Source organism: Mytilus californianus, unplaced genomic scaffold, assembly GCF_021869535.1.
Source record: "Mytilus californianus isolate M0D057914Y unplaced genomic scaffold, xbMytCali1.0.p SCAF_1, whole genome shotgun sequence".
Taxonomy (NCBI): Eukaryota; Metazoa; Mollusca; class Bivalvia; order Mytilida; family Mytilidae; genus Mytilus; species Mytilus californianus.
Window position 1 is genome coordinate 54,090,227 of NW_026262581.1, and position 18,514 is coordinate 54,108,740.

The 18,514-nt window shown below is 31.2% G+C and overlaps 1 protein-coding gene across 1 annotated transcript in view; it reads left to right on the forward strand.

The window, feature by feature from the left end:
- Positions 1 to 3,309: 3,309 nt before the first annotated feature.
- LOC127721531 (uncharacterized) overlaps positions 3,310 to 18,514 on the forward strand; it is a 59,515-nt gene continuing 44,310 nt past the window's right edge. The window contains exon 1 of the mRNA XM_052228294.1: positions 3,310 to 3,399. Coding sequence (XP_052084254.1) covers positions 3,365 to 3,399 — 35 coding nt within the window. The 5' untranslated portion in view covers positions 3,310 to 3,364. The remainder of the gene's footprint in view (positions 3,400 to 18,514) is intronic.

Genomic DNA, 18,514 nt, shown 5'->3' on the forward strand with positions numbered 1-18,514 from the left:
AGATAGAGAATATCATTTTGAAATTTTGATTGAATAAAATTGAGAATGGAAATGGGGAATATGTCAAAGAGACAACAACCCGACCAAAGAGCAGACAACAGCCGAAGGCCACCAATGAGTCTTCAATGCAGCGAAAAAATCCCGCACCCGGAGGAACATACTTACGGCAACTTAATTTTGTGATATGTTTCCAACTGCTATTGCATGTTCCGTACTCATCTGGAAAGTTTTGGTAGGTACAAAATAACTTCTTTTCCAGTGATTTCATGTTTACTATTTTCTATACTTTATCAATCAGGATTGCACTCAACAAAATCGATTCCACAATTTAAAAGTTGAAAATAATAACATATAGGACCAAAAAGATGTATTAATGGGTAGGACAGGAATACTCTGTTTTCCCACGTGAGTTGAGAAAAACTGAAAAGCAAAATATCAAAATTCCGAAAAAAAACAATGGTTGACGTATAATCATCTAAATAATATGTCTTATCAATCATATAATTTCCTTTCTGAGTATTTTGTGAAACGTACTTCAACAATTGCATGTGTATCAAACATCCCCTGTCAAAGGAGATGCTATGATTAAGTGTAGAAGAATAGGCTAGTAATAAATTATAAACTAGAATTGATTATAAACGGAGCTATATTAATATCTATATCAAAATCCATTTGACAGAACTTATTTTACAAAACTTTTTGACCATTTGTCATTTCACGGGTGCTGTTTTTGCTTTTTTTTCCGCAAGCTCCTTCCTTGGTCAGTTTTCTAACTTCGTCTGACATTTTTCTTTTCAGTTTTTGGAACGCTCTTTCTTTGTACAAGATCTTTGCAGCCTCTGCAAGCATTTCGATGCCCTTTTTAACGTCTTCAAATACCACTGCCCAGTTGCACCGGTTTTTACTATAATATTGAATCAGGATTTGTTCAGACATTGAAACTTCGACAGGTGTTTTAGTTTTTTCTCAGCCATCTTTAACACGCTACATCCATTGAATGGAAGGAAAAAGTCCGTGGTTATATTTGTATTTTGATTTTAGGGGGTGCGAGATAAATTGGATTATACTGAAATTTTATTTATATGTAATTTGTGAACATCATCAGAGGTTTTTTGAGTTTGGGGAATGCAAGTTTAACAATATTTTGATAGTTATGAACAATATTTTAATAACTATGACTGAATGCACGTTACTACGTAACGCTACAAAAGGTGCCGTTTTCTACATTATTACTGGGTCACTTGCATACTTTTGTTAGAATAGTTGAAAGTATATCAAAAATAGCCTTGGGATAAGTTTGTATAACAGTGGATTGTTTTTACACCTGTCCTAGTACAAACCTTCTACGCGTAGTCGTTGAAACGTATTGCATGATTAAAAGGTAAATTATCTCAAAGACTTTTGAATTGTATACTCTGCCAATTCTCTCAATGTTGGCGAGAAGAAAATCATTGAATAATTTTTGAAAATACTGAAACATTATTCCTGGATTTGTTTCCTTTGAAACAAATTGTAATTTTCTACAAATTTTTCCACCCTTTCCAAAAATGTTGACATATTCGTTCTGTTCCCACTTTACATTTACGGATTCTTCAGACACATCTTATTCTTCAGGAAAGTATTTAATTTTAGAAACACCGCACTTGCAACACTCTCTTTTCAAACACTGCAATTCATTAAAATAATCATTTGTAATTTTCGGACACATAGTCTGACCAACTACACCGCTGATGTGCTCAAATATAGGATAATTATTTCGGACATCATTTGATTTGATCTTTAAAGTAGATCTTCGAAATTGCATGCACTGCTTAAACAAACATTGCATTTCAACATGCTGGCGACAGCAACATGTACACCGGACTTTAGACTTCATTGGTAACATTAAGTGTCTATTTATCTACTAATATTTTTATCATATAAGACAAAATGTAAAACAAACTTGTCCGTATATATCGAAATTATGGGAAGACCTTATCTCCTGAATATTTGAAAAGATATAAATAGAACTAACTTTAAATATAGATTTGGTGTTATTTGGTATTCTAACGAAAACCAATAGAAAAGACACAAGAAATATATATTTATAGAAGCAAATTATCATTAGAACAAACTAATATGATAGCGTTTACAAATTGTTTAAAAGAAAACTTATTAATAGAAAAATATATATTTTATAAAAATAAAAGACTCAGTAGTGCAGAGAACTGCTAGAACCCCTGGACTCATTGTCATAACAACAAAGATAAACAACCGACACAATATGTTGTATAAATTAAAAAATATGTATTCTCTATCCAAACAGCCTTTGTCTTGCAATCATATTCTGCAATGTATCAAACTTTTTTTTGCTGTTTCTATTTAATATGTTGTATATCTTCTGCCTATATATTATATTATGCATAATATGTGTATACCTTTAAAAAAAATTGTGAAAATCGTCATTAAAGTGCAGTAACTCCAACAAGGAGTCATCCATATTGTACTAATTGTAGATCTTGACTTGCTGATCATTTTTGCTTATTTAAATTTCTATCTATCTATTATCGTTTTTAAGATATAAGACAAACACGCCAAAAATTGGTAAAAATCGTCATCAAAGGGCAATAACTCTAATAAGGAGTCGACTGACGATTTCGACCATGTCGACTTTTTTGTAGAACTTGTCTTGCTCTATCTATTATAGTTTTCAAAATAATAGGCGAAAATGAAAAAAAGGTAAAATTTGTCTTTAAGGACAATAACTCCTATAAAAAGTTGTCTGACAGTTTGACGTAGATGGACAATTGGTAGAGCTCAACATTCTGAACATTTCTGCTCTCGTCAGATTTTTTCTATGTCTAACGGTTTTCAAAATAATAGACAAAACTTGCAATTTACCCCTATGTTTTATTTTTATCTTGGTTGGCAGGCGGGGTCAACGGACACATGTTTTCTCAGCATGTTTTAAACAAGATACCCCAACGATATGATTGTGGCCAAGTTTGGTTAAATTTGGCCCAGTAGTTTCAGAGGAGAAGATTTATGTAAAAGTTAACAGACGACGACGGACGCCAAGTGATGAGAAAAGCTCACTTGGCCCTTTGTTGTAAAAAGAGGTTGCAGCATATGGCACATCTTCAGGGCACATCTAACTAAAAAAAATCAGACACTAACTTAATTCATCCCATTTTCTCTCTCACCATCCCTTGTACCCACCCCCGGTACTTTGAGCCTTCAACTTTTGAACATATTAATAATGAAATGCAAATTTGAAAAAGAAAATAAAGTGTAAATCCTGATGTACATGTACACAACCGGAAGTGATATCATTTAAATCGAAAGTTGAACAATCAATTCCCTTGATTATTTTGTAGAAAAGGAAATGGTTGTAAAAATTTTAAGGGATGAAATGAGAAGGTAAGACATATATCAATGACGGCTTTTTTCAAATAATTGCTCTCGTTACAACATACGAAGGTTATATGTTATATATATAGTAATTATTCGCCAATAAACAATGCTATACTCGTTCAATTGACTCAACCTATATATAGTGCATTATGGTCAAACCCACATTCAAAGTATGTCGTCACATGGGTTACATTTTTCTTTAGAAGGCTTCCAAATACTAATGTAGTAAAATGAATAACAATTTTATGCAAGATAAACAAGGATATATAAATAATAAATGTTGGACAATGCATGAATCTATTTATAAAAACAGATAAAACCCAACACATACTTAAAGAACTATAAATAGATTTGAGTCATGTATGCAAAGAAATATCCGTTTATTTTATTGTAATTTTAGGGGATGTTTGAGCTCTCATCAATAGGTGTAACCCTTCCAAATTCTTTATGTTCATATCTCAATACAGGACCCTGTAATTCAGAAGTTGTCGTTAGTTGCTGTCTCCTATATTTGTTTTTCGTTTGTTTATTTTTTAGCAAAATTCAGGCTGTTGGATATCTCTTTTGACTTATTTCACATTTTGTCATACTAGGGCCTTTTATAGCTTACTTTACGGTATGGGGTTTGCTAATTGGTGAAAGACGTGCGGGGACCCATAGTTGTTTACATCCTCGTCAATCATGTCAATTGCTCCCTGGTTGATAGTCTCATCGGATATATGTCAACTCGTACGCTATTTTTACCAACTCGTACTTTTACCAACTCGTACCCAATATTTTATTATTATTTATTTACATTATAGTTGTTATTTTCTTTCATACATCATATATAATACATGTTATATAGCAACATAAAAAAAAAAATTAGTTGGTAATATGATGCAATCATATTTTTTTCAAATCAAAGCTAAATATGGCCACATTAAATTAATTTCTAGTTAATTTTATAGCAACTGATCATATCTTTATGTATATGGGGATATTGTTCTGTGTTGAAGGCCATACATATACTGTAAATTTTACTGGTTACAAACCTCAACAAATTTGGCCATTGGTGCCAGTTATGGAAGTTTGTCTCATAGACAATCATACAAATTCTTATTTTTTAGAAGATTATGTAAATTGTTGAGTTGGATTAATGTGTTATATTCAATTACCACAAACACTTTCTTTTCACATTTCATGGTTTATAACTTTGTAATGTTACTAGAAAATATAAATATAAGTTTCAAAGGGAACTTTTATTATAAAAAAAAAAAAAAAAAAAAAAGAGAATAGAAAATATAATAGTATCATCGCGATGCCATTTTAATGCATGTACTGCCATCTTCGGAATTCTCTCTTCATGCATGTTATATTGTCACCATTCAAATCTTCCAATTCGGAGGCGTTGGTGCTTTGTGCCAAATTGTGGTCTTGCACGGGATCCCTATAAACATATATCGGTAAACGAATTAACCAAATCACATTCCACTGCTGTGTTTCGTAGTTTGGTCGTAGCCTGCGTTACCACTGTAACTACACATATTCCACTCGTGTCTTACGTTTAGAATATATATCATATTATTTTTAAACATAATTATAAAACAAAAACGTTGTGAATGTTAGATCTAGATCGTTTTGGTTGTCAATTTTCGTGTCTGTATGACATTACTAGTACTTTAAAACGCACAACTGATTAAAATTTTGGTTATATAAATTTAGAGACATACGCGCGCGGCTCCGTACTGGACGCGGGTTTTTAAAAAAGTATTTTTTTCTCGTCGACCTTTCACAACACGCGGGAAATCCGACGAACGAGGTATTAATTTGGCGTGGCCGTATGGGGATTATCTGGATTCAGAATATTTTTTTTTGTCATCTGCTTGATCACAATATTTTTTTTCATCAAATTGGGGATCAGAATATTTGTTTAGGAAAAACCATAACCCCCCACCCCCTTGAAGTTAGATGGTCGTTCTCTTAGAGAAGTGAAGGCTTGGGAGTAAATACAATGCAATTTCCAACATAATTTCCAAGGGGCATAACTCTTTTAACAATATCTGATTAGCACTGATTTTTTTAAATTGTCCAAGACATTGCTGCTATAAACCATTGATATAAATCTGGCAAAATTGAACACGTGAGAGCGCTAACAAGACCGAACAGACAGACGGATGGACATCTGGTATTTCTATGTCCTCTGCAACACATCTTGCGGGGGACAATAACACATTTTGTGACTACTTCATATCAGGGTTTAATCAAAACCAAATATTTTGTTAATTTGAAGTTTATTAGTTTGATTTTTCTTTTAAATTAACAAAATCTACTTTTATTGTTTGGTTTTACATTGCAGAATAGTTATAACCCTATATGTACTTAGTCATCATGATTTGAAAAAATGCAAAACATTTTTTGTAATACAAATGTACTTTTAAAATGTTAAATACAGATATCTGTCAAATCTTAAAAAAGAAAGCGAAAAAATTTTTACTTTCATAAATGTATATGTGTGTACATAATATGCTGAACCTCACTAAAATGTATTAGTATCTGCATTAAACTAAGATGTTTCGCATATAATGCATTGTGAAGCCAACACAAACACTAGATAGTATAAATATGCATGTTTATCATTCTGCAGCTTCTGTCTCCAATGTGACAAAACTGTTTTGTACTTACCCTGTTCTTTCTCCCATACAATACCATTTTTATACGCCCGTTTACGGGACGTATTATGGTATACCGTTGTCCGTCCGTCCGTCGTCAACATGTCGGATATTAACTCAAAAACGCTTTATTCTGTTGTGTAATGCCCATTTCCATCCTCCTCCATATGTCTCCTCTGTGGAAATATGTCTCAATACCAGCCGAAAAATGAATATCATGTACATGTATTTTATTGTTTGTTTTTGTCTTTTTCAATTTAAATAAATATCACAATATAAATAATAAAAGTATTCTGATTTAAATTTTTTTGACAAATAATTTACTGAAGAGTATCAATATAATAAGTATTTGAAAGTGGACAATCAGTATACAATATAACTTGTGCAAACAGATATTGGATTACTTCCTTTGTAGTAAATACTTAATTTGTAATTTGCACCCTTAAATAGACTCTTTCATCTGTTGATCCTCTACACTTTAGACCAAACCAATTAAACGTTTCAATTGTCATATTTGGTAAACAAAAAGTCCAAATAGCTGTTCAATATATAGATTTTCAGTCACATGTTGTTATACTCTACTTGAAATATTTCAAACATTTATGTTTTCTCAGACATTTGCACATACATACAGTGGGTATATTTATACAAACATTTAAGCAAGTATATACATGCATGTATAACACTAAAGAGACATACCTCAATGTTCTATCAATCGCATGTCTTTAAGTGTATCTCATGACTTATATCTTTTGATCAATTATCAATGCAGAATATGTATAAATTTTAAAAAATATATGAGTTAAGCCATTTCAATTGATATTTTATAGTGTGTCTTTCTATGTTGTGATGTTACACTATTGTTTCAGATAAGGGTGAAGGTTTGGTACCATTAAAACTTTTAAACCCGCTGCAATTGTTTGCACCTGTCCTAAGTCAGGAATCTGATGTTCAGTAGTTGTCGTTTGTTGATGTGGTTCATAAGTGTTTCTCGTTTCTCGTTTTTTTATATAGATTAGACCGTTGGTTTTCCCGTTTGAATGGTTTTACACTAGTAATTGTGGGGCCCTTTATAGTTTGATGTTCGGTGTGAGCCAATGCTCCGTGTTGAAGACCGTACTTTGACCTATAATGGTTTACTTTTATAAATTTTGACTTGGATGGAGAGTTGTCTCATTGGCACTCATACCACATCTTCTTATATCTATATATACTAGAACACACCCGCGACATCGCGGTTCCGTGACTGAATAAAAGTACCTTTGCCTTATGTTTAGCCTGTATTTTTAGTATTCGTATTGTCATCTGATAAAGTCATGCTGATTGTAAAATGCAGTTTTCTCTGCTTTCAACATCTTTCTGTTTAATTGAACCCGTCCTGGTTTTCTTACTACAATAAACTCTAACTATAAACTTAATTTAATATTTTAACTAATTAACCAAAGTAATAGTGGTATTGAGGTGGAAGAAAACAGACTAGTTAAATAGTGTACTATAATGTAACATAGAAATAAAACAACTACTGGAAGAATCCCAGGTTCTGCTATATCGGCATTTTAACAAATTTTAATTTTATTTGTATTAAACCTTTTGCGCAAGTTTATAAACATTTATTAACCTTTTTATGTCCAGGAACATGGATGGCTGTTTTATTCACCCTTTTCTGAGCTCCTGCTCCTGAATGCAAATCAATTCGTCGTAACAATTGTATTCATTCTTCCATCTTTTCACTTTGATTTGTCAAGGTCTTCATCAATTTTTTAGTTTAGGTATCCATCATCTTCTTCATAAGCTAAATAAAATGGAAACTTTAAAGAGATGGGAAATATACATACATGTACATATAGAATTTTTAACATTTGTAATAATATTTACTCGGGAAAAATCAGGTTTAATTTTTGTTAACAGTACTTTAATATAAAAAGTAAGAAGATGTGGTATGATTGACCAAACTTGCACAGTATTTTTATTAGGAAGCGTTGTTGTGCACCAGTTATATAGTTTTCAATACAATGGATTTTTATGATCAAATAATTGGCATTTTTAAAAAGGGTTTCATTTTCTACATATGCTATCCCCAACTCTTCTCAAAACGTCCAAAGGAATTCGACGATACTTGAAAGTTTCTTAGTTGGAAAGCATCGGATATTGCGCACCAGCTACTATAATATTTAGGTTTTCATTTTATTTGATTTTTGTAAGAAAATAATTAGCATTTAAAAAAGGGATCACATTTTCCCTATCTTCTATCCACAACTCATACTAAAACGTTAAACGGAATTCGAACTTTTGCAGTTGTTTTGTATTACGAAACATGGGTGTATTTTTCAAACATAATAATAATGCATGTAACTAGTATGTAATTCAATATTTGAACATGGTATGTATAATGTTTTATGGTTAGCTAGGCCTAGGGTTATAGTTAACAAAGACTTCTTCAAGAATATTTTTCAGGTGAACAGAAGGGTATAATTAGTGAACTTTTGTACGGAAAAGAAAATCATATATACTAAGGATTCCTTTTGCACAAAAAAAAAAAAAAAAAAAAATTCCGGCCTCCCCCTCCCAACAACGAAGCACGGGGTATAATGAATTGGTATGAACTTGACTTGTGCTCATGGCACAACACATATAGTGTCCTTCCTAATTTTTTATTAGGTATTAGTTTTTTTAATTTATTTTCATTTTGCGAGTGTTAGAAGAGTATTTAGAAATCTCATAGATTTCAAAGTAATCAACACCCATTACTTTTCCACAAAACCAACTCCACATCATTACAGCTGATCAGGTCAACTTTTACACAGAGATGACCGGATATCTTTGCCTTTACCAATTATCACGCACAATTTACATTATTTTTAAAAAACAATGTAAACTGAAGCGTTGCCATTGTGCACAATATGTGGTTTCTTTAACTCTTTGTTATAAAATTTACAGGTCACTATCAAAATCAGCATAAAAGAAATTAAACGATTAACTTTGGTAGACAAAATTCTTCACATGCTTGATTTCTCATTATATGCTAACATAAGAGTGGGTTTTAGACTTTCTAACTTGAGCAATGAGATATAAAACACACATAAGCTAAACTATCTCTCAATAAACTGCTTCGCTGAGCGCAGCTGGATACGCCCGCAGAGGTCCAACCCTGAACAGTTGGGGCAAAAATGGACACAATATTCAAGCTTGATACAGGTCTGAATTTGGATTGTATTTAAATATTTGACATATTATAGGTTTCTGAATAAATCTAGTCAAAGAACTTGAAATTGGTTATATGAATTGAATTATTTCTTGCTGTTGTGTAATACACTGTGCTGTTGCGCAATACTTAGTAAATCTGTTTTCAAACTATAAACAAATAAAGTTCAATTAATTCTCAATGTCATATTAGAAATTTATGAAAATCAAAAGGGAGCTTACATCAATAGATATAAACAATTTACCAAAGTTTCATGAGAATTGCTGACAGCATTTTTGAGTTATTGTCCGAAAACTGGAAAATCCCCCCTTTTTTAATGAATAAAACCCCATAACTCAGAAATGTAAAATGTAAAATTTATAAAATTCTAAAGGGAGCTTACATCAATAGATATAAACAATTCACCAAAGTTTCATAAGAACTGCTGAAAGCATTTTTTAGTTTTTGTCAAAAAACTGGAAAATCCCCCTTTTTTTATGAATAAAACCCTGCAACTCGGAAACGTAAAATCTTGAACTTATAAAAATCAAAAGGGAGCTCATGTCAATAGATATAAACAATTCACCACAATTTCTTGCAAGTTGGTGAAAGCATTCTTGAGTTATTGTCCGAAAACTGGAAAATCCCCCTTTTTTTAATGAATAAAACCCCATAACTCGGAAACGTAAAATCTAAAATTTATAAAAAACGAAAGGGAGCTCACGTCAATAGATATAAACAATTCACCAAAGTTTTATGCAAATTGGTTAAAGCGTTTTTGAGTTAATGTCCGACATGTTGACGACGGACGGACAGACGGACAGACGGACAACGGTATACCATAATACGTCCCGTAAACGGGCGTATAAAAATGGGATCTTTTGTGTGCATCTAAATGCGCATTCAACGGTTTTTAAACGCATTTAGTCTATGGACATTTTTTTGCATAATAATAATCGTGTACCGAGATATAGCAAAACTTGGACAGGATCTGTATTTTAATCAGATTGATTTAAGCAATATGAGTGGCTCTAATCAAAGCAAACGGTATTTAAAAATTGACAAAATATAATCGAATTTCCATGTATGTATACGGCTTTATTATCCGCCCGTCTTCCAAGGGGTATAAGATAGACAAAGATTTCTTCTGCCTTTGCGGTAAAACTATTGATTTTGGCTTTTTGAGCAGCCGATTTGCTTTTAAATAGATTTTGCCAACATAATTTGACAGCAAAAACAAATGTTCTGAATAAGTGTTGTTATGATATTGTAAGTATTATATTTATTTATCTTGTCCTAATTTGTTTTGTGCGGTCATATAACATGTATAATATGTCTACATACTATTTATAGTTGTTTACAAAATAATGTTATAACTGTGCAGTTTAGAAATCACTGTTACAATCATAGATACTGATGGAATGATTAGAACTTTCTATTTGACTTACACAATGATTCTGGAATGATCATTATCTACGATGTGTAATTTAAACTTCTACCGTATTCTAGAAGATTCCGTTCTACAGTTTTCTAGAAATTTCCGTGACACCTATATATATATAGAGAGACATCAAAGTTAGACTTTTAGATCAGACATTAATATATTTGGATTCTCAAAAGATCTCTGGAGTTGACATTTCAATTTGTATAATATTTCTTGTAAACGTGTGTATAATACATCTTCTTAAATTTTATTATTGATTTGTGTCTTTTTGTTGGCTACAATTTAAAGGTGATTTCTGGCCGTAACAGCGTGCAATCAGGTTTCATATAATTGAGGAATGCCGGGTATATCGAGTATCCTAGTATCGAGTAAATACGTCGAGTATCAAGTTAAATTTGTCAAGTATTGAGTTAAAAATATAGAATATCGAATCAGAAAAGTCAAGTATTAAGTTGAAAAATGTCGAACGTCGAATAAAACAAAATAAAATATCTAAACTAGAGCCAAGCTTATAATTTATTTCCCAGTTCTACTATAATCTAGAAGAAGGTTTCAAATTTTATAAATTTTACCTTTTCGACAAATTTCAACAAATTTCAACAAAAGGCTCAATCCACTGGAACCCATCCTCTGGATCCGTTCTTTTGAAAATCAAAATGTACTTTCATATATGACGTACGCTTATGTATTTATGTTTTACTATCGGAAAACTATAAAATAAAAATGCAAACAAATACATTAAAATAAAAGACAGATTTTTTTTTTGGAACCTCACTTTCAATGCTGATGCTTAATGTATAGTAGGTCTTTTCTTAGTCAATCAGCATATACAAATAAGAAGATGTAGTATGATTGCCAATGCGACAACTCTCCACCTAAGGCCAAAAGACGTAGAAGTTAACATCAATAAGCCACCGTACGACCTTCAACAATAAGCAAGAGCCATACCGTACAGCTATAAGCTATAAAAGGCCCCGTAATGACAAATGTAAGACAATTTTAACGAGAAACATAACGGCCTGATTTATGTACAAAACAATAAACGAAAAATAAATATGATGTACAGCAACAAACGATAACCACTGAAACGAATGAACCGAAATAATTTTATTTTGCAGTAATAGTCCGTGCATGGTACCCGGCTGCCATTCGGTATATCGAGAAAAATGATCGTGAAAGAAAAAGTAACGGTGGTGTAGTATTGAGATTGGATCGTGGAAGATTTGGTATATAGGATCGTGAAGGAAATCTTATCGAGAAGACACATGCAACGTCAGTAAATAATCTAATTTAATCAATTATAATGACAAATATTGGAAAAATAAAACTGTCTGTCAAAACGTTTCAACCTTATGAGTATACGAGAAAAACTTAGGCTTAAAAGTACACCGTTTTTACAAAACTACAAAAGGCAGATTGCTCATCAAAATTTCAGAGAAATAAAAATGTAAACAAACATGTTTTTGTTTTGATTTTTAATGCATAAACTACCAGTTTGAAAGTCGCACGTACCAATTTGAAAGCCGTGCGCACCAGTTTTTGAAAGTTAAACGATAATTAAAACTGCATTCTTTCGGGTACGGTAGTAAGCTCGCAGGTTGGAGAGTGAAACATCCCGGAACTGTTCTATTTATGTACACGAACTAGACAAAAAAAGTTACTATTAAGATATAATAACATAATTATATACAGAATATGTACAGTGGATATAATGATCTTAAAAGATTCGTTTGAATAAATGAATAGTTATACGGCCATCCTAGCTATATTGCTGCAAGTGTCATCAACTATAAGTTTGGAAAACGATCAAATGAGTATTTTTTCCTCACAGTTAGCAGCAATTGACTGAACTGATTTTTTTTATCTCTATGTCTTATTACTTGTTACAACAGTAATGTTGATCAGAAACACTTTAAGAAGTAGGATACAGCTAGGTCAATATAAGAATTTGTAGTATGATTGCCATTGAGACACATATGTCCTAGAGGTAACTTCAGCAATGAGCAAAACCCATACCATATACTAATATGTATAGTTAGCTATAAAAAGTCCCCGACATGACAAAATGTAAAACAAAGCAAGCGAGAAAAAAAACGACGTTATTTATGTAAACACAATAAGCGAAAGACAAAAATGTGTGACAGCAACCAACGACAACCACTAAATATATGATCCTGACTTAGGACAAACACATGCAAAATTAAGTCGGGTAAGGACAGTTATGTAACAGCACAATAATAACAATCTGTAAACATTAGTTGAACAACGGTTTGACTCACCAGATTGCCACGAGCACAAAAACTAACAGAAAGAAAAAAACATGGACCCTTAATATAAGTTCTGATCTTAGAGTAATCGCAGTTACTAAACGCTATTTTAAAGCCATTTGCAACTGGTAAATAAACCATGTTTCCAGGCAAAAAATATCAATCAGTTCATGGCAATTTATTTAGTGTAGAGACCTCATAAACACTCTAAGAAAGTTTGGTTGAAATTAAACCAGGAGTTTCAGAGGGAAATATGTTTGAAAAAGTTTACAAAGTACACAACAGATGACAATAGAGCGGTAAAAGGATGATTTTACGCGCAGGTTTCATATAAACTAAATTAATCTCGCCCCTTTTTTTCTGTAATAGTATTCATTTATGTACATAAAAAAGGGGGGTATATGATGTATAAAAGTTTTTACGCTACCCTAGATATTCAGAAAAATCACTCCTCTTCTCTCCTGTATATGTATACATAAAGTATGTTTTTTTTTATTCTTGAAGGCCGTACAGTGGCCTATAATTACTTACTACCACTATCTCCTCATTTTAATGTGATTATACATACGAAGCAGTATACTTATATTATAGTCTCCTGGTATCCTGTTTCTGATGCAAGCAAGCGGTTAATTTTAAATGGCTGTTTATGTCAAAATTCCATTTGGAGTCCGCGTTTAAGTCACGTCGATTTCTTTTTAACAAATATTTCAACGATTGGTAACTGCACAAAATTTAATTCAAACGTAAATGTTTAATTGCAGCATAAAACAATATTTATACATTGTAGGAAATTAAAGAATAGTACGAATATTGAATATTGTTTATAAATTTACAAGTAACCTCTGACTTTTTTAAAAGATTGCTGCAGAGGAAAAAACCGGGGGAAATGATTAAACATGTCTTAAAATAACGAACAAGACCACGCAGCGAGTAAACGGTAACACGCGTACCTTTAACAAATAAGAAACGCTATGCATGAGAATTATTTTGAAAAGTACCAGTGGTTATTTTTATGGTGATACATTTAATTCTCCCCAACGACTCAAAATGACAAACAAGAAAAGATGACGTTCATCTGCATGCTCAAAGTACGAGTTTGTCAACTGTGTGTCTCAAAATCCACAATCGGTGTAGCAATAGGGACAACCTCTCTTTGTACAAAGGATGGAAGATTGTTGCTGTGGAAATAACAAATCGATGGGATGCTCTTCGTCTAGTTATCAGTTTTTTTTTAGCTATATTAATGACGACAGAAATGATAGAATAAGGAAAAAAAAGAAACGAAAGTTTCCAAGTTTTATGTAATCCTGCATGCACTGATAATTGACTAAATGGTCAATGTATCGATCCTCGAATTTACCGCAGGGTTCATATATTATACATATATACTATGATATACATCTCAAAAATTAGTTTTGAATCAGTTCTTGTGTAAAAAATATTAATAATCTGAATTTTGATTTACCCCTTTAATTCAAATGATCATTAATATTACTACTCTGTGGGTTGACAAACTCAGACGTATCGCTTGCCCTCACACCATTTTATTATTTTGTACTACCTTCATTTTGCGTGCAACTAAATAATGTATAGACCCGATTTTATTTTGTATATATAATAAACTGTTGACATGCCTTGTTTGGCTGAAACCACACTTGCCTTTTAATGAATGGAAACATGTCTAAACAGAATACAAACCTCGGGACTATTTGATCAGTTTAAAAAATCATTATTTTCTACTAGACTAAGTACTGTCCATACTTCTTTAAAGGCCTTAAATTACAGATTTTTAAAAGATAAAATTGAATTTGAAAACTGTTTTGATAGTTTAGAGGATAGATTATTTCAGGTTTATGCAAATTAAGAACGTCAAAGCGTAAGTTATCAATTTGATTTGGAGAGAGAAATAATATTGCGGGGGAAGATAGATTATATATGTTCTCTCAGTTGAAGCGGAAGAATGGAGACGAATTTTATTATATTTTTTTCAACACTCAGAGGAAAATACTCTTGATGTCAGGTTTCATTGAACTTATCATTTTAATGTATAAAAGTAGAATGTCGCCAAGAAATAAATAAGTATTGAATAATTGCAAATTTTATCATGGTCCATATCTAATGTTAGAGTACTGCATTTTGTATGTTAAACCATATTTCTGTACAAAGAGAGATAACTAATTTTTTTAAAGACATTCTTTGGTTAATTGTTTGAAGTGTTTTATTTTTTTTGTAAAAACTAATTTTCTGAATGCTATATACATATAAAAAAATTATGAAGTGAAATCTTTTAATTAGATAATAATCTATTTTTATTAAGGTATATATTTCATTACATTACATTGTGTATTGATAAAAGTTGTTGACATTTTATAGATAAGTTACAAATCTATATTATTTTGTGACAAATAAAAGAAAAAATATTTGGAACTATTAATTATATTTGATTATAGACAAGACAAGAGACAGACAAGACAAATACTTTATTAAAGTCTCACCTTATGTACATACATATAAAACATATACATATATAAAAACAGCGTATACATAAACCTGAGTACGAGAGACTGATTAAAACACATATACATAAAAGAAATGTATAAACAATCATTAAACCTGTGTAACATCGACATATATAAAAGGTTAATTTCAGCTTATACATAAAACACTCAAAAAAGAGTAAAGAGAAACTGATTAAAACATATTGACATAAAACATATAAAAGTAATGTATATACAATCATTAAACATATAAAACACTTTTTCTTTTCAATAATATATCATGGCAGATTTTGGCAGTGTAAAATTGCATATCATCATTATTAAACATAAATATAAGTTTTTCATCATCAAGCATATTTATAAAACTATCATCAAAGTGACTAGCACGAGTAAAAAAGCTTTCACGTAAATCTGCATATATTGGACATTGCAATAAAACATGTTTTTCATTTTCAATATCATTACAATTAAAACACAACCTTTTTTCTAAACATAAATTCTCGTATCTTCCTGTTTCTATTCTAATAGGTGCAACGCCACACCGAAATTTAGACAGAGCACTCCTGTATTTACCAGGCATATTTTTAATCAAATAATTCTCAACACCATATAAACATTTGAATTCTCTGTAAGTTCGCAATTTACTTGTATCATTAGACATCAATTTTCTTAACCAATCCTGCTTAAAATTTTCAAATAATACATTTTCGATACCTTTTATATCATTCTTACTTAAAATATAATTAGTATTACATAAATTATTCATACCAAGACTAATAAATTTGGCATTTACTCTAAATTGCCAATTTTTTATTCTACCCTTTCGATAGGAATTACTCCATAAAAAAACTTTTTTATTCAACCTCTCATCACACATTTTTGTTAATCGTGACCAGTTTCTAAATACACAAGACCATTGCTTAATACTACAAGGCATCCAGCCCATATCACCATATAATGACAGATTTGGTGTGTATTTTCCGACACCCATAAAAAAGCGCATGGCTCTATTCTTCACACTGTTAATACATGATAAATCCTTTGTACCCCATATGGCAGCACCATATTCAATAACAGACCAAACTAATGAATCAAAAAGTTTTGTAAATGTGGAGTACTGAAAACCTCCATTAGCTTTACACTTGGATATTAATAACCCTAATGATCTACTAGCGGATTTTGCAACCGCTTTTGCCATATCATCATAACTCAAAAATTCAGTAAAAAGTAAACCAAGATAATTATAATGAGATACAGTATCTATTTTGTTACCATTAAATAAAAATTGAAAAGTAGTTCTAGGCACAGACTGTATTCTAAAATGTACAATGTTTGACTTATCTAAATTAACTGTCATATCATTTTTATTGCACCATGTATTGAGTGTATCTAACAGTTTTTGTAAATCTTTCTCATTTTCAGTTAAAAATACAACATCATCTGCATACAGTAATATACAAACTTTATCATTATCAATATTAATACCAATATTTAACCTTTTAATATCATCAATTAAATCATTTATAAAAATATTGAACAATAATGGCGATAATATACACCCTTGTTTTAAGCCACAATTTACGTTAAACAAATCAGTAAAATTACCGTTAATCTTAACACAAGACTGAACATTTCTATACAAAGAATGTATTACCTGCAGCATTTTCGAACTTATTCCTAATGACTGTAGTTTACAAAACAATAAATCTCTATTAATCCAATCATAGGCCTTTTTAAAGTCAATAAACGCAATATAAGTTGAAAGTTTTCGAAGTTTTCGTGTTTATAACTTGAAAATAAATATACATTGTATTACATCATATTTAATTTTAGAGAACCATTAATCACATCTAATGTTAGAGTGTTTTCCACACTTTTTTTCATCATGCTTGAAGATATTGATTGATAATTGGTATATAGTTTTATCATGACATGTTACAGATCAAGTTCAAATTTTGTTTCGGTCTGATAATTGTGTTCCTTGGACTTGAAAAATTCACTCGTACAATCAGTTTTCCACACTGTTTTTAGTCATGCTTGTAGATATTGACTTGATATTCTCTTTTTGTTTACACCATGACAAGTTATAGAATTTTGTTCCAGTATAATGAATTTTTACCCGGTAGCTAGGGGACTATGTATTGCCTTGCAATACTCTCAGAATGCTTGTTTAATATAAATTGTCATCCTGCCTTTTTTTAACTTAAAAACTACTGTCCTGCTTTTTTTCAAATCCCCCCCCCCCCCTCCCCCCAAAAAAAATCAAATGGTAGCTCCCTTAGTCAATAACAGATATATGATATTTCCAAATATTATCAAAATATATTTAGTTTTTTTATTATAAGGGAGATGATCAAAACTGAATAATTTTTTCTCCGACGAACAAATTTAGCCGTAACGGTTATAAAAATTCGGTATTTATTTAATTTCTTGTTGTTTGTTATGTTTTGTATTCTCTGTTCCAAATCGGATAGTATTGAAAACTAATAAACAAGAATGCCTGTGAATTTCCGATAACTCCTTTATAAATACGACCGTTACTTGGGTCTAAATACCCCTCCTGGATAGTCCTATAATATAAGACTTCGTAGCTTCATATCGTTTGCATTCAACGTTTTTTATCGGATTTTTTTTTACTGTCAATGCTGAACCGCGAAAAAAAAATGTCCGATTAAAACGTTGAATGCAAACGATATGAACCTACGAAGTCTTATATTATAGGACTACACTCCTGGACATTCCGAATACTTTTGGGATATTCATCATGGGAATATTATAGTAAATTGTAAATGTATTTGCAACAAAGCTTTCTTCTTTTGTCTTGTAAACGGTTAAATAGAAGATCATTGTTGTAACCACACATATATATCCTATACAAAATTTTGTCTGTGAAAGTGATCATGATAAAAAAAAAAGTAGTATTGACTTAATTACTGATACCTGTCAGCTCTAAATAGTCCAATTTATTCATAATAACTTTGATTTTTGTGTATACATTTAAAATCAAAAGATACAGAAAAATTTACGAAAACTGTCATTAAATTTCCAATTTACTGAATCAAAGTTCATTCGTTTAAACT